The 13,492-nt window shown below is 44.5% G+C and overlaps 1 protein-coding gene across 1 annotated transcript in view; it reads left to right on the top strand.

The window, feature by feature from the left end:
- Nucleotides 1-4,252: 4,252 nt before the first annotated feature.
- The window catches only part of LOC143103447 (NACHT, LRR and PYD domains-containing protein 3-like), a 136,687-nt gene continuing 127,447 nt past the window's right edge, over nt 4,253-13,492 (top strand). Inside the window, exons 1-2 of the mRNA XM_076267234.1 lie at nt 4,253-4,405; nt 11,469-11,585. Coding sequence (XP_076123349.1) covers nt 11,518-11,585 — 68 coding nt within the window. The 5' untranslated portion in view covers nt 4,253-4,405; nt 11,469-11,517. The remainder of the gene's footprint in view (nt 4,406-11,468; nt 11,586-13,492) is intronic.

Genomic DNA, 13,492 nt, shown 5'->3' with positions numbered 1-13,492 from the left:
GATGCCTCCTTGCTGCTTTGTCGTCTACATGAGCCTTTCTCAAACTTCTTTGACCTGAGGCCCAGTCAAGGCATACTTTGGGGTCATAGGGCCCACCTACATGAACCCACCCCCTCCTCCCACCCCCCATTAAATTATCATAATGATATCACAATTATTATTATTTTTATACTATATTGCTATACATGCACTTCAAAACAGTCAATGTTTAAAGTGCTAAGATTGTTCACAAAAGTTTGGGAAAACATGCACATCAGAGTACTGCTTTACTAATGTAAAATATAATTAGGCCTACAATAGTTTCATTGTTTTTGCATTGTTGCATGATGCTTGCATGAGAAATACTTCTCAAAACAACTGCAGTTATATGGGTGCCGTTGTTTTGGGATGTTTCCCTCATGCAAGCATCATACACTGATAGAATATTTATATGTTATTTAATTACATTTAATTTGAATGCCTGAATGTAAGGATTCAGGAGACACAATACCAGCTTGTGTGAATGGTAAATTGCGGGTCATCATCATGCGTAAATCACTGATCTGGAGATCTTTAACTATCTTTAACTAAGACTAATTAATAGCTTTTGGCTGACTTTAATACTTAATGCCAAACAGTGTTTTATATAGTCTGTGCTCTGTTTTTATGGAAGTTGCATAAATCCACGTCGTTCTATTAAATGTCGTTTTATAATTAGCCTTCCAATCAATAGGTTGAAGCTTAGCTTTGTTACCAACGTGCACACGCATGCATTGAATAAACGCTCATACCACGACTTAATTCTATGCCTCTGTTTGATGACACCAAATTAACAAGTATTTCCTACTAATTGCAGAAATGTTTGTTTTCTTTTTCTGTCCGCGGCTCCTTGACCAATTGCGCAGCAAATTATCAGACGATGGCCCGGGAATAATTTCACTCTGCAGACCATTGTCCACATTGCGGACCAGCGGCCCATAGTTTGACAAATGGTGACCTGCATGCTGCCATATTAAGGCCTTTTTACGGTGTGTTTTAGCCGGGTTTTCGCGTGGAAGGCTATGTAGAAATCTGGCACCCTATTCAACGAAGTTAAACTGAAAGAGCGTGCCGTTCAGACACCAGAATGAATGAGTTCACAGTGACGTTCATCAGGCAGTAGTAGCCTAATACAGTACGTTCAGTTCACGTTCGCTCAAAATACATATGAACGAGTGACTTTCGTTCAATGATCGCGTTCAGGCACAACACTGGGGAGGGGGGTAGCTGAAAGTTGAGATCTGCCCTGACTGAATACTGATGAATAATGAAGCCGAGGCCCACTTGCGGCGCCGCAGTAAGTTCGTGGGCTACCGTTGCATTGCGGGGAATGAGTATTGATGCGCAAAACAGCACCCGGCGGCTGTGGCCTGCGGGCCGGTTCTAATACTAATCAAATATCATCCCGGGGGCCGTAGATAATTCATTCGCAGGCCGGGTCCGGCCCGCGGGCCTTGACTTTGACATTTCTGCCATAGAGAATGAATGGGGGAAATTGCGGAGGTTATAGTTTGACGATGTCGTACTCCCGTGCGGGCCAGTTGCTATATACCACGGACATGTTTTAGGGGGCCACCCAAAATGAGGTGGCGGGCCGTAGTTTGGGGACCACTGCTCTATCTCATAAAAAGTTGGCACATCATGCGCATATCCTAAAGGCGTGTAACGTTTGAAGGTTTCAATGCAAGCTTTATTGAGAATGAGGGCAGGGACACAGACACAGAACACAATGCACACGGAGCAGGTCAAGTACACACACACACTACACATACAGGGGAGGACGCAGCCCCCCACACAAAAAGGATCACACACGAGGGAGAACTAAAAGGGAAACATGTTACAACAAAGACGCTAACATTACACTCAAAACTAAGGAGAAATACAGACATAAACCCCAAATGTTCACCCCGGCATCCCAGCATGCCCTGCGTGGGAGAACGCTACGCAATGTCTTGTGCGTCGATGTTACACATCCATCCGCCACTTCAAATACTACCTCTGTGGGCTACCGTTCACCGTCAGGACGGACCACTCTGCCCTCCAGTGGCTCATGTCTTTTAAAGAGCCAGAGGGCCAGGTAGCACGCTGGATGGAGGAGCTACAGTCTTATGACTTTAAAGTGGTGCATAGAGCGGGAGCTCGCCATTCCAACGCCGACGCCCTGTCCCGCCGACCCTGCGCTGAGGAGGGGTGCCGCCACTGCGACAGGAGGGAGACACGAGACAGGGAGTTACAGTGTCTGGAGGCAGCCATCTTCAGCCGGGCCGCGGTGGCGGTGTGCTGTGAGCTCACGGAAATGTCAGCGATGCAGTGGAGACAACAGCAGGAGGCCGATATGGACATACAGCCAGTGCTCCAGTGGGTGGAGATGCAGACACGGCCACCATGGGAGGAGGTGGCACCACTCTCCACAGCGACGAAAGGGCTGTGGGCAAAGTTCCAGGCCCTGCGGCTCACTGATGGGGTGCTACAGCAGGCCTGGAAGGATCCAGCGACGGGAGAGCTGAGGTGGCAGTTGGTGGTCCCCAGAGCAGAGAGACTGACCGTGCTGAAAGCAGTGCATGGGGCCATGGGGGCTGGTCACTTCGGGGTCACCAAAACTCTCCGTCGCCTACGTCAGAGCTTCTACTCCAGGAGGGACGTAGCGGACTTCTGCAGGAGGTGTGACAGCTGCACGGCAAAGAAGGGCCCCTCTGAACAGTCCCATGCACAGCTCCAACAGTTTCCAGTCGGCGCACCCATGGAAAGAGTCGGGGTGGACATAGTCGGTCCACTCCCGGTCACTGACAGCGGGAACAGGTACGTGCTGTCAGTAATGGACTACTTCACTAAGTGGCCCGAGGCTTATGCCCTCCCTAACCAGGAGGCAGAGACTGTGGCTGAAGCTCTACTGGAGGGCATGGTCTGCCGTTTTGGGACGCCCCAAACCATACACAGTGACCAGGGGTGGAACTTTGAGTCACGAGTATTCGCCGACCTGTGTCATAGACTGGGTGTAAACAAAACTCGCACCACCCCCCTACACCCGCAGAGCGATGGCCTAGTAGAACGCTTCAACAGGACCCTGATCCAGCAACTGGCCATTATCACTGCTAAACATCAACGCGACTGGGACAAGCGCCTCCCGCTCGTGCTGATGGCCTGTCGGTCCGCCGTCCAAGAATCTACAGCCTGCACACCAGCCCTGCTCATGCTGGGTAGAGAGCTCCGCACCCCACCAGCATTGGCCTTTGGCCTCCTGACACCCCAGCTGTGCCCCCAGGACGAGAGTATGCCAGGAGACTGCAGGACCGCCTAGAGACAGCCCACGACTTCGCACGCGTACAGCTGCAAAGCGCAGGGGCGAGGCAACGCAGAAACTACGATCTACACTACAAGGGCCGCCACCTGGAACCAGGGGAGCTGGTTTGGGTCCACAGAGAAAAAAAGGTTGTTGCTCTAAGCTGGACAGTGACTGTTCATGAAACTCTGGCTCTTGGTGAAATGCTACAGGCGATACAATTAAATAGCCTAGGTGCGAGTGGCGCTTTTGCACAGTATGCGCACGGTAGGCTAGGCTATAACTTGACACACGCACACAACAGCAAAACACGACAGAGATTTTTCACAGTCTTTAACTTATAACCTACACAGGGAAAATGCACTAACTGGCAGACATTAATAAAGCCATTGCAGCCAAACTATGTAAATAGTTATTGATGCGCAGTTTGTTGTATTTAGTGATTTCAGTTTGCACAGTTTTTTCATTAAGAAAATTATACCAAAGCGCTTTGTTTTGAGCTTTTGTTTTATTAAAAAAATATTTAGGTGCAATAGCATCTAAAGATGGGTGATTATGCTTCTGTTATTTCATGAGTGATTATGCTTCTGTTATTTCATGGGTGATTATGCTTCTGTTATTTCATGGGTGATTATGCTTCTATTTCATGGGTGATTATGCTTCTGTTATTTCATGGGTGATTATGCTTCTATTTCATGTCATTAAAAGAATACCAAAATACTTTGTTTGAACTTTTAAAAAAAAAAGGTACAATAAAAAATAATATAGAAATAGAAAACAATAGAAAATATGATTATGTGTCTGTCTTTTCATGTCATTCATGTCAATATAAATAGTCCACAATAAACGTTTCATTTTGAAAACAGGAATAGGCCTATGCTTCTACACAAAGGGGTTCTTAAGTAGTAATAAATTATTATTGTTTTGGATATTTTCAGAGTGGAGTCCGCACCAACCACAACCAAAGCCCTTGGAGGCTGGACTGTAACGGTAGCCTACTGTGCGTCACGTCTCCTCCCCTAGCGAAAGTGAAACTGAAGTTGTCGCCTCCATTTTGTGAAAACGCAGTTGAACATTCTTCTATGACGAATCTAGAAAATATGATCGGTAAGTTTATCAACATTGGATAGTAAATGGTTGAATCGGCTCTTCAACGCAATGGGTTTCATAGCTAAACTGTAATTAACGGGAATAAACGGCTATAACTGGGAAAATGGGAAGTGTCGGAAGCCAAGTGTTTGCCTCGGCAGCGACACGATGATGGGGGTTGGGAAAGCAAACGTCTTGTCAAGTAGCCTAAGCTATGTTGATCCTCGCTTTAATTAAGCACTATCACGAGAGTAGGCCTACATATTTTTAGGATTTTAAAGCTTAGAGATAACAAAGATACTTTAGTTTATCTTCAACTGTGTCTGGAGATAATGTTAGGCTACATACAAAAGCATTGTGTATTAATGCGGGCCCGAGCTATAGCCCAACACAGGGTTCAATCAACCCTGTGTGAGATAACCTAGAGTTGTGCACGTTCACGGCGAACTTATTGTAGCGTCGGCGCATAAAGACTGTGTTAGCGTTCTCCACCGAAAGGCATGCTGGGACTTGAGGGTGAACAATCGGGGGGTTTATGTCTGTATTTCTCCTTAGTTATAAGTGTAAAGTTAGCGTCTTTAGTGTGACATGTTTCCCTTTTAGTTCTCCCTCGTGTGTGATCCTTTTTGTGTGGGGGGCTGCGACCTCCCCTGTATGTGTAGTGTGTGTGTCTTCTTGACCTGCCCTGTGTGCATTGTGATCTGTGTCTGAGTCCCTGCCCTCGTTCCGAGTATTAAAGCTTGCTTTGAACTACTCTTGGCGTCCTGAAACCTTTGAACGCTACATTGGTGTCAGAAGCGACTTTCGAACATGGCCTCCACTCAGCGGGAGCAGCTGGGAGCGGGAGACCTCATCACTGGGTGGAGGCCCACGCAAGAGGAGGCTACTAAAAAGCTCGGGGCCTTCTATCGCTACTGCCGACGGAGGAGAGGAGCTTTCGGTTGGAGCTGCCTGCGGCCATGGGAGAAGTTCTTGCCGGAAGAGGAGCCTGAAGAAGCGTTCGCGGAGAGGACGGCGATGGCCTGGGCGCTGACTCCACGGCGAGCCGCGACGCGTGAGCAGAGAGGGAGTGCGGCGAGGAAGAGGCTCCTAGACGATGGACGGTTGGCGGAGCCGCTGAGGGCAGCGAACTCACGACGGTGGGGCAGCTTCGACGGAAGGGCCCTCTAGTGTGTGACTGTTTTCGTGTGTGGTTTTAACTTTTGGGTGCGTGTGAGGGGCACCGTGCTGTGCTAGGCGCTAGTTCTAGTTGGCCTGTTGGCCGGCGCCTTTAAAAAAAAAAAAAAAAAAAAAAAAAGTTCGTTGTGTGGAGTTTGATAGCATGGCCACCTCGGAGGGTCAAGCCTTCGTCGCGACCACGACGGAGTGGAGCGGGCCGGGAGCAGAGCAGGACAACGGAGCGAGGCAGCAACGGTTGTCCGGCTGCAGCGGAACCGGAGCCTGTCTGTCCTGGTCGGTGAATCGACGGAGCGGAGCGACGGAGGTGCAGCGACAGTTGACCCGTGAGTTCCGGTGCTTGGGACAGTGTCGACGGTTGTAAGGCCACCTAGGGCCCCGTCTGGAGAGGAGGAGTGCCGTGGTGACACGCCGCGGAAAGTGCAGCCTGAGGACGGCTGCTGAGAGGGAGCTGGTGACGAGCGGGTCGGCCACGTGGCTGCTAGCACGCCCGAACTGGATTGCTAGCAGCGTGGCGCCTGTTGAGTGAGCTCCTGCGGCGCGTGCACCCCACGTGAGTTGGCGGAACTGTCGCACTGGACTGAGTGGCGGGCGACGCGCGCCGACGCTAGCATGTGGCTACCTCGTGGTCGTTGCCGAGGACGGCAACGGCTTGTTGGGGGAGCTATGTAGCGTCGGCGCATAAAGACTGTGTTAGCGTTCTCCACCGAAAGGCATGCTGGGACTTGAGGGTGAACAATCGGGGGGTTTATGTCTGTATTTCTCCTTAGTTATAAGTGTAAAGTTAGCGTCTTTAGTGTGACATGTTTCCCTTTTAGTTCTCCCTCGTGTGTGATCCTTTTTGTGTGGGGGGCTGCGACCTCCCCTGTATGTGTAGTGTGTGTGTCTTCTTGACCTGCCCTGTGTGCATTGTGATCTGTGTCTGAGTCCCTGCCCTCGTTCCGAGTATTAAAGCTTGCTTTGAACTACTCTTGGCGTCCTGAAACCTTTGAACGCTACATTATAAAGGCATCATCTATTGAGAGTCGAAACCATGAGTGAAACCGGCGAAACGAAGAGCACCGTATTTTTCAGAGGCGGAGTAGTCGAGGCTTACGAGGAGGAGAGAACTGTAATAATAAAAAAAGCAATACTTAAGCGCCTGCGTCCGAGACCTTGCTTGGCAGAGAATAGCCTAACTGACCGTGTAAATGCGTACGTTTAGGGAAGCCTATTTAATGTCAAAAGCACAATTAAATAATTCACTGGACATCACGTAGCCTATTGTATTGACTGCTTTGAATGATGCTTTCTTAAACTAGCCTACCTTGTCACAGATTGAGTGGGCCATAGAATTCTTTGAGAATCCCAAATGTAATTTTCTATTTTAACGCGGGTCCTGCAGCTGTGGGCCAAGTTAAACTTTTGCGCTCCATCATCGGAAGGGTGAATGTCGGAAGGCATGGGTAGCCTATTGGACACATTTCGGTGCACATTTGGAAAATTTAATAAGTGATGCTGACCTGCCAGTTGGTGAAACTACACTTTAATGATCCTCGTGGGTTTGTGTCCAGGAAAACGAATGAAGTTGCGCAGGAACGGGTTTAGCGCAAGGCAAACTTTACGGACCGACCGACAGCTTGCCGATATGCTCTGCGTCTCCAACACTACAACAACTCCCAGTCGGAGAGCGTGTGTAGCCTATTAAAAAGATATTTTATCCCAAATGCCATCAGCATTCTTAACCAAACTTAGTGACAACATGCATACCCGGCTGAGCTGTACAGCTATATTTAAACTTATTTATTAATTTTCTATAGGCTATGTTAGCCCCTTTTTTTGTACTGTACTTGTTTTAATTATATCTTCAATGTGTCTGAGATGTTGTTTGTCCATCTGTCTGGTGAGCCAAAGACGTAGGCTAGCTAGCCTACATTAAATATTTATTTTATTCTATTCTAATCCACCATGCGTAATGTAGGGGTGGAAAATTATTTTCAAGTAGCCTACTGTATATTTAGGATTCAGCTGAAAAACTCGAGTGCTCTTGAAAAACTCGTTTGGAAAAGAATGGATAGGCTATCATGTGATGTCGTGGTCTTATCGCCCTCTCACGGCAAATTGCACGGATGAATATTAGGCCTACATGATTTTGTGCTTCTTTGTCAACCGGACCTTCGTCAAAATGAAACGCCATTGTGTGACAAGTGTAAAAATAGCGGCCTGGTTGAACATGCACTGAAATAACCCAACATAATTGAACATAACCTGAACAAAACCTACCCCCTACCAGGTTTAGTTCAGAGCCTATGTTACTATAGTTACTTACATAGCCTGATCATTTTTTTGCTTTCTGGAACTGGAATCCCAGGTTTACCGTTTACTCTGGGTTTACATACCCAGTTCAGTTCAGAGCCTATGTTACCATAGTTACTTACATAGCCTGAACATCTGGAACTGAAATCCCAGGTTTACCGTTTACTCTGGGTTAACATACCCAGTTAAGCCAGTAAACCTGCTTTCTGGAATACCCCACAGGGCTGCACTGGGACAAAACATCGGTCAGGCCCACTCACTAATATGCAATCCTGACAGTAGCCTACCCTTAAATATGTGTCTTAAACAAAGTGCCATGGAGCAGTGCAAGTGAACAAGACAGCCTAGGCTACTCGCTCGCTCTCTCTGGCTCATTGGTGGTCAGAGGTGGCTGGAGTAGGCTACACAATATCAAACACAGAGAAACTCATAGGTGGTCCAAGGTGGCTGGTTTAGGCTACACAATATCAAACACAGAGAAACTCATAGGTGGTCCGAGGAGGTTGGAGTAGGCTACACAATATCAAACACAGAGAAGACTCAGAGGGGGCTGGAGTAGGCTACACAATATCAAACACAGAGAAGACTCAGAGGTGGCTGGAGTAGGCTACACAATATCAAACACAGAGAAGACTCAGAGGGGGCTGGAGTAGGCTACACAATATCAAACACAGAGAAACTCATTGGTGGTCAGAGGTGGCTGGAGTAGGCTACACAATATCAAACACAAGCACTTGTCAAAGAGAAGATTCCGTAGACGAACATAAGGAACCCCCCCCCCCCCCCCCCCCTCCATGAGTAATCGATATTTGTGATTACATTTTGTACCAAAATAATTGTGATTATGATTTTTGCCATAATCGAGCAGCCCTACTATTTAACCACTATGCTACCACCCAGATGTGGGCGTGTCCTGTTACTGTGATGTATCCATTGTATCCGTGTGTAATATTAGTGTGTGTGTATCCGTGTGCAATGTTGGTGTGTGTGTGTATCCGTGTGTAATGTTAGTGTGTGTGTATCCGTGTATCCGTGTGTAATAGGGTGGTCCTTATTTTTAAAGTCTCCAATTGTCATGCTCTTAACCCTTCAAATTGTTCATTTATAAGAAAATACAGCATGCCAATTTTTATGGCAGTAACATAATAATTACTGGCAATAGCTTTAAACTTTGAGATGATTTTCTGTTTGATGATTTTCATAAAAACAAATCATTTGAATTGGTATTGTAACTGGCTAGTAAAATTCCAAAACAATCTCCATAAAAGCATCTAATGCACCATATTCAGTATTCCTAAATATGTATTTTAGATACATATTTTAGATAGGCCTACATATCTCAGTTTACTTATTGTAGAAACTAAATCCAAATGAATCCATCCATGACCCGGTTTAGCAGATTTACCTTTCCTGGTAGAATCAATACATATTTCTATTGATGATCACCTTGGTTATTGTTTGGGTTTAGAGCACATTTTTTGGTCTTCATTAAAACATTCAAACAATTGTATCCCCGGAACCCCAAATAGGTGGGGTGGGGAACCTGAAGGTTAAACACAGAAGATCTATGACTCATAACGAAACGCATCCCCTTCTGTAGAATTCCAAATCTGACAGCAATTTTGTTTACCAAAAAAACAAAGTCACCTACAGCTAAACTCCAGGCCATACAAGCTACTTTAGTGTTATTGTTTTTATAACAAAGCCAACAATTTTTCTTTGGCTCCTGCTGTGATGTATCCATTGTATCTGTGTGTAATGTTAGTGTGTGTGTATCTGTGTGTAATGTTAGTGTGTGTGTGTGTGTGTAATGTTAGTGTGTGTGTGTGTGTGTGTATCCATGTGTAATGTTAGTGTGTGTGTGTGTGTGTGTGTGTGTGTGTGTATCCATGTGTAATGTTAGTGTGTGTGTATCCGTGTGTAATGTTAGTGTGTGTTTATCCAGCTGTGTGGTTTCCAGTCGAGGTAAACTCCAACGAAGTGCAGGTGGCATCCATGTCAAAATGTACAACTGAAGTGAAAAGATTTTTTCACGACTCGATCTTCAAGTATCCAAAACATTTCGCGCCATAAACACCTTAACCAATCATATCAAATTGAAGCTTATGTTGTCAGCATTACGGGGAAGATTTCAGAAATAAAATCAGTCATTGGACAGCTAAGATATTAGATGATTGGTCATCGTTAAAATTTTAACGAAATTAGAACGGTCGGGCTTAAAAGGGTTAATCTTAACATAGGCAATCTTCTACATGATTGAGCTACCTCTAAATATCATTTTTTGGTCAAAATTGTTGCATATTTCTAATTTTGAAGTTAAAAGGAACAGTTTAAGAGGTTAAGACACTAACATTTTGCAAAAAAAAAAATTGGACTTGATAAGGACCACCCTAGTGTGTAATGTTAGTGTGTGTGTATCCGTGTGTAATGTTAGTGTGTGTGTGTGTATATCCGTGTGTAATGTTAGTGTGTGTGTGTGTGTGTGTTAGTGTGTGTGTGTGTATTCGTGTGTAATGTTAGTGTGTGTGTATCCGTGTGTAATGTTAGTGTGTGTGTGTCCGTGTGTAGTGTTAGTGTGTGTGTGTGTATCCGTGTGTTTGTTAGTGTGTGAGCATCCGTGTGTAATGTTAGTGTGTGTGTGCGTGTGTATCCGTGTGAATTAATGCCTAATGTTATCCGCGAGTTGTTGACACAGCTAACCACCCAAAACCCAGCTGTTCTAACATTAGCTTACCAGCTAAGGCTCTTAGGCTACATACCGGTACATGCTGCTAAGTGCTGATAACTTTGCCTGTTTAAAGAGTTTTGTCTCCGCAATTGGCTTTCATTCGGCCGCATTTTGTGCTGCAACAATCTAGCTTGTTCCGATTCACATGCAAGTACAGAGGAGAGGAGCGGGTCTGTGTGTGTGCGCGTATGAGAGAAACACGGGACAAGGAGAAGCCACTGCATGTAGGCCTAACTGTTAACTAATGAAAGAAGATCATGTCTACATGAAATAGTAACAAAATAGAAACATATAAGAATCATTAAGTGTTTACAAGGCTGGAAGTTCAACAAATATAGGCCTACTAATGTGATTGAAGTAGTTAAATAAAAAATATTTCATTCATATCAATCAATCACCTAATACCATCATAACATAGGCCTGGGCTCCAGGAAAGAACAGTTTATCTAATATTGTGTTGGTCATACTATAGAATGATATATTGCTTGTCTTTCTTGAATAATTGAGAAGATAAAGAGTTAAAAAACAATCACATATCGCATCGCAATATTGGTGAGAAAAATCGCAAAATTATTTTCCATAATCGTTCAGCCCTAGTCAGAGGTGGGTTTCAGTATCTGAGATTTGACCAGGAAATACAATCATCAATACAGACCTGTGGAGTTCACCTGAAGCTTGATATTAAAGATGCTTTACTCTGCATGAAGCTGGTTGCACTTATGAGGTAGTGAATGTTGTAGTACCACCATGTTACCAGTAAGTGGCAGTATAAGACCCACACTTCTGATTATGGTGTGTTTGCATGTGTATGATAATTATCCCTCTCTCTCTACCCCTCTCTCTCTCTGTCTCTGTGTGTGTGTGTGTGTGTGTATAATACAGCTCCACCCAGCAGAAGAGATCACCGTCTCCTGTACCGAGCTGTGTGTCCATGAAGAGTGACCAGTCCATGGATCAACCACTCCGCTGTGGAGGAGGGGGTGTTTCTTCTGGTCAGAGGTGAGTTTAAGTATCTGAGATTTCAACAGACATGTGGAGTTCACCTGAAGCGTCAAAAACACACCCTTTCTTCTCTGTTACATTGCTCTGCAACTGTTCATAGCAGCGAAAAGCCTTTATTGTGTGACAGAGCAGAAGTGGGGCTTTCCAACGAGACCACGCACTTGTCTGTACGTTAAAGTATGAAGATTAAAAAAAATCATGAAATTAGATCAAATTGCATCATATTTACAGTCTCTGCGTTCACCTGCGCACCCATTACTCTCGTTTGAATTACTCGCGAACCCGTGAACGCATAGACATGGTAAGCATATCAGATGAAAGAGAAGACACAGGGCTATCTATTGGTACCAAGTATGTCGATCCTTCTGGCTTATAAAAACAGACGGAGTGACGGCAAAATAATAACGTCATGTACACAAACCAACGCTGCACACCCATTACTCTCGTTTGAATTACTTGCGGACCTGTGATCGGATAGATATGCCACGCATGTCAGATGAAAGAGGAGACGCAGAGCTATCATTTGATACCAAGTACATCCTTCTGGGTTATAAAACAGATGAAGTGACAGCAAAATAATAACTTCATATATCTCGACTTACCTCACGTTTTTGTCTGTTTTTGTGGCAAAGCATGTTTATAATCCAACGCTATTGTGTGTTTCTCTATGGCAAAGAATGTTCATACTCCGGTTTTGAGTCCTAGTAAATTCCTACATGGCATTCAATTCAAGGCTCACATTGCATCCCAATTTGTTCGACAAAGAAACACCTTTTTTGCCTTTACTTTGTTCATGGCAACGCAGTAAAAAGTTGTTGAGAATCATGAGTGCAGACATGCACACACACGTAAACTCGGGTCAAGTCAGGTCAGATCAGTTCGTGTTCCAGATATGGAGCGCAGAAAGGTCATTTTTAATCACTAAATGAAAAAAATGGCATTTATTTCTGTAAGGCGCACACCACATATGTCTAAATTGCTCAGCCCCAGAGAATCCCTCCACCGTGGCAATGATATTGCCAGATTCAGGACAGTCTGCCCTACACACACATGAAATGCATGTAGAGCTATGAGCTTGCTGTGGTGAGATACATGTCAAAATATAAGATTTTTATAATACGCTCTTTATATTTTAATTCTTTAAAAATCAAAATAAAATCAATGCTAGTACTAATACATGAAATGATGGCAGATTTGGATATAGCCTAGACTCTGCCAGAAAAAAACAATATATAAAATGCGTGTGTGGCACTTACAATGACCAGAATAAATCCTTATGAATAAAGGTAGTGAAAATGCCCTAAAAAACTAAGGGTTAAAATATACATATATTTAAAAAGTAGAATCCATGCAAAAATACTTAAAAAACAATTATTTAATAAATATTTCAGGAAAATATAAGTTGTATGTGTATGTGTTTATTAGTTCCAAAGTTTAATAAATTAGACACTGATGGCACAGTGCTCTGTTTTAAATCTTTTTTTCTCAACTAAAAATGCTTTGCGCTGGTTAGGGGGTACTTGGCTGAAAAAATATTTCACATCAAACATTCAAATCATAGAGGGCCATCGAAGTGTAATAGTCTGATCACCCTAAATCATAGAGGGCCATCACAGTGTAATATTCTGATCACCCTAAATCATAGAGGATCATCACAGTGTAATATTCTGATCACCCTAAATCATAGAGGGCCATCACAGTGTAATATTCTGATCACTCTAAATCATAGAGGGTCATCACAGTGTAATATTCTGATCACCCTAAATCATAGAGGATCATCACAGTGTAATATTCTGATCACCCTAAATCATAGAGGGTCATCATCCCAGTGTAATATTCTGATCACCCTAAATCATAGAGGGTCATCACAGTGTAATATTCTGATCACCCTAAATCATAGAGGG

Source organism: Alosa pseudoharengus, unplaced genomic scaffold (assembly GCF_046254945.1).
Source record: "Alosa pseudoharengus isolate Yale_2024_CS ecotype anadromous, Long Island Sound unplaced genomic scaffold, YU_APseudo_1.1 YU_APseudo_1.1_scf_42, whole genome shotgun sequence".
NCBI lineage: Eukaryota > Metazoa > Chordata > Actinopteri > Clupeiformes > Clupeidae > Alosa > Alosa pseudoharengus.
Note: the sequence above shows the minus strand (reverse complement) of the source record. Positions and strands in the feature narration are given on the sequence as shown.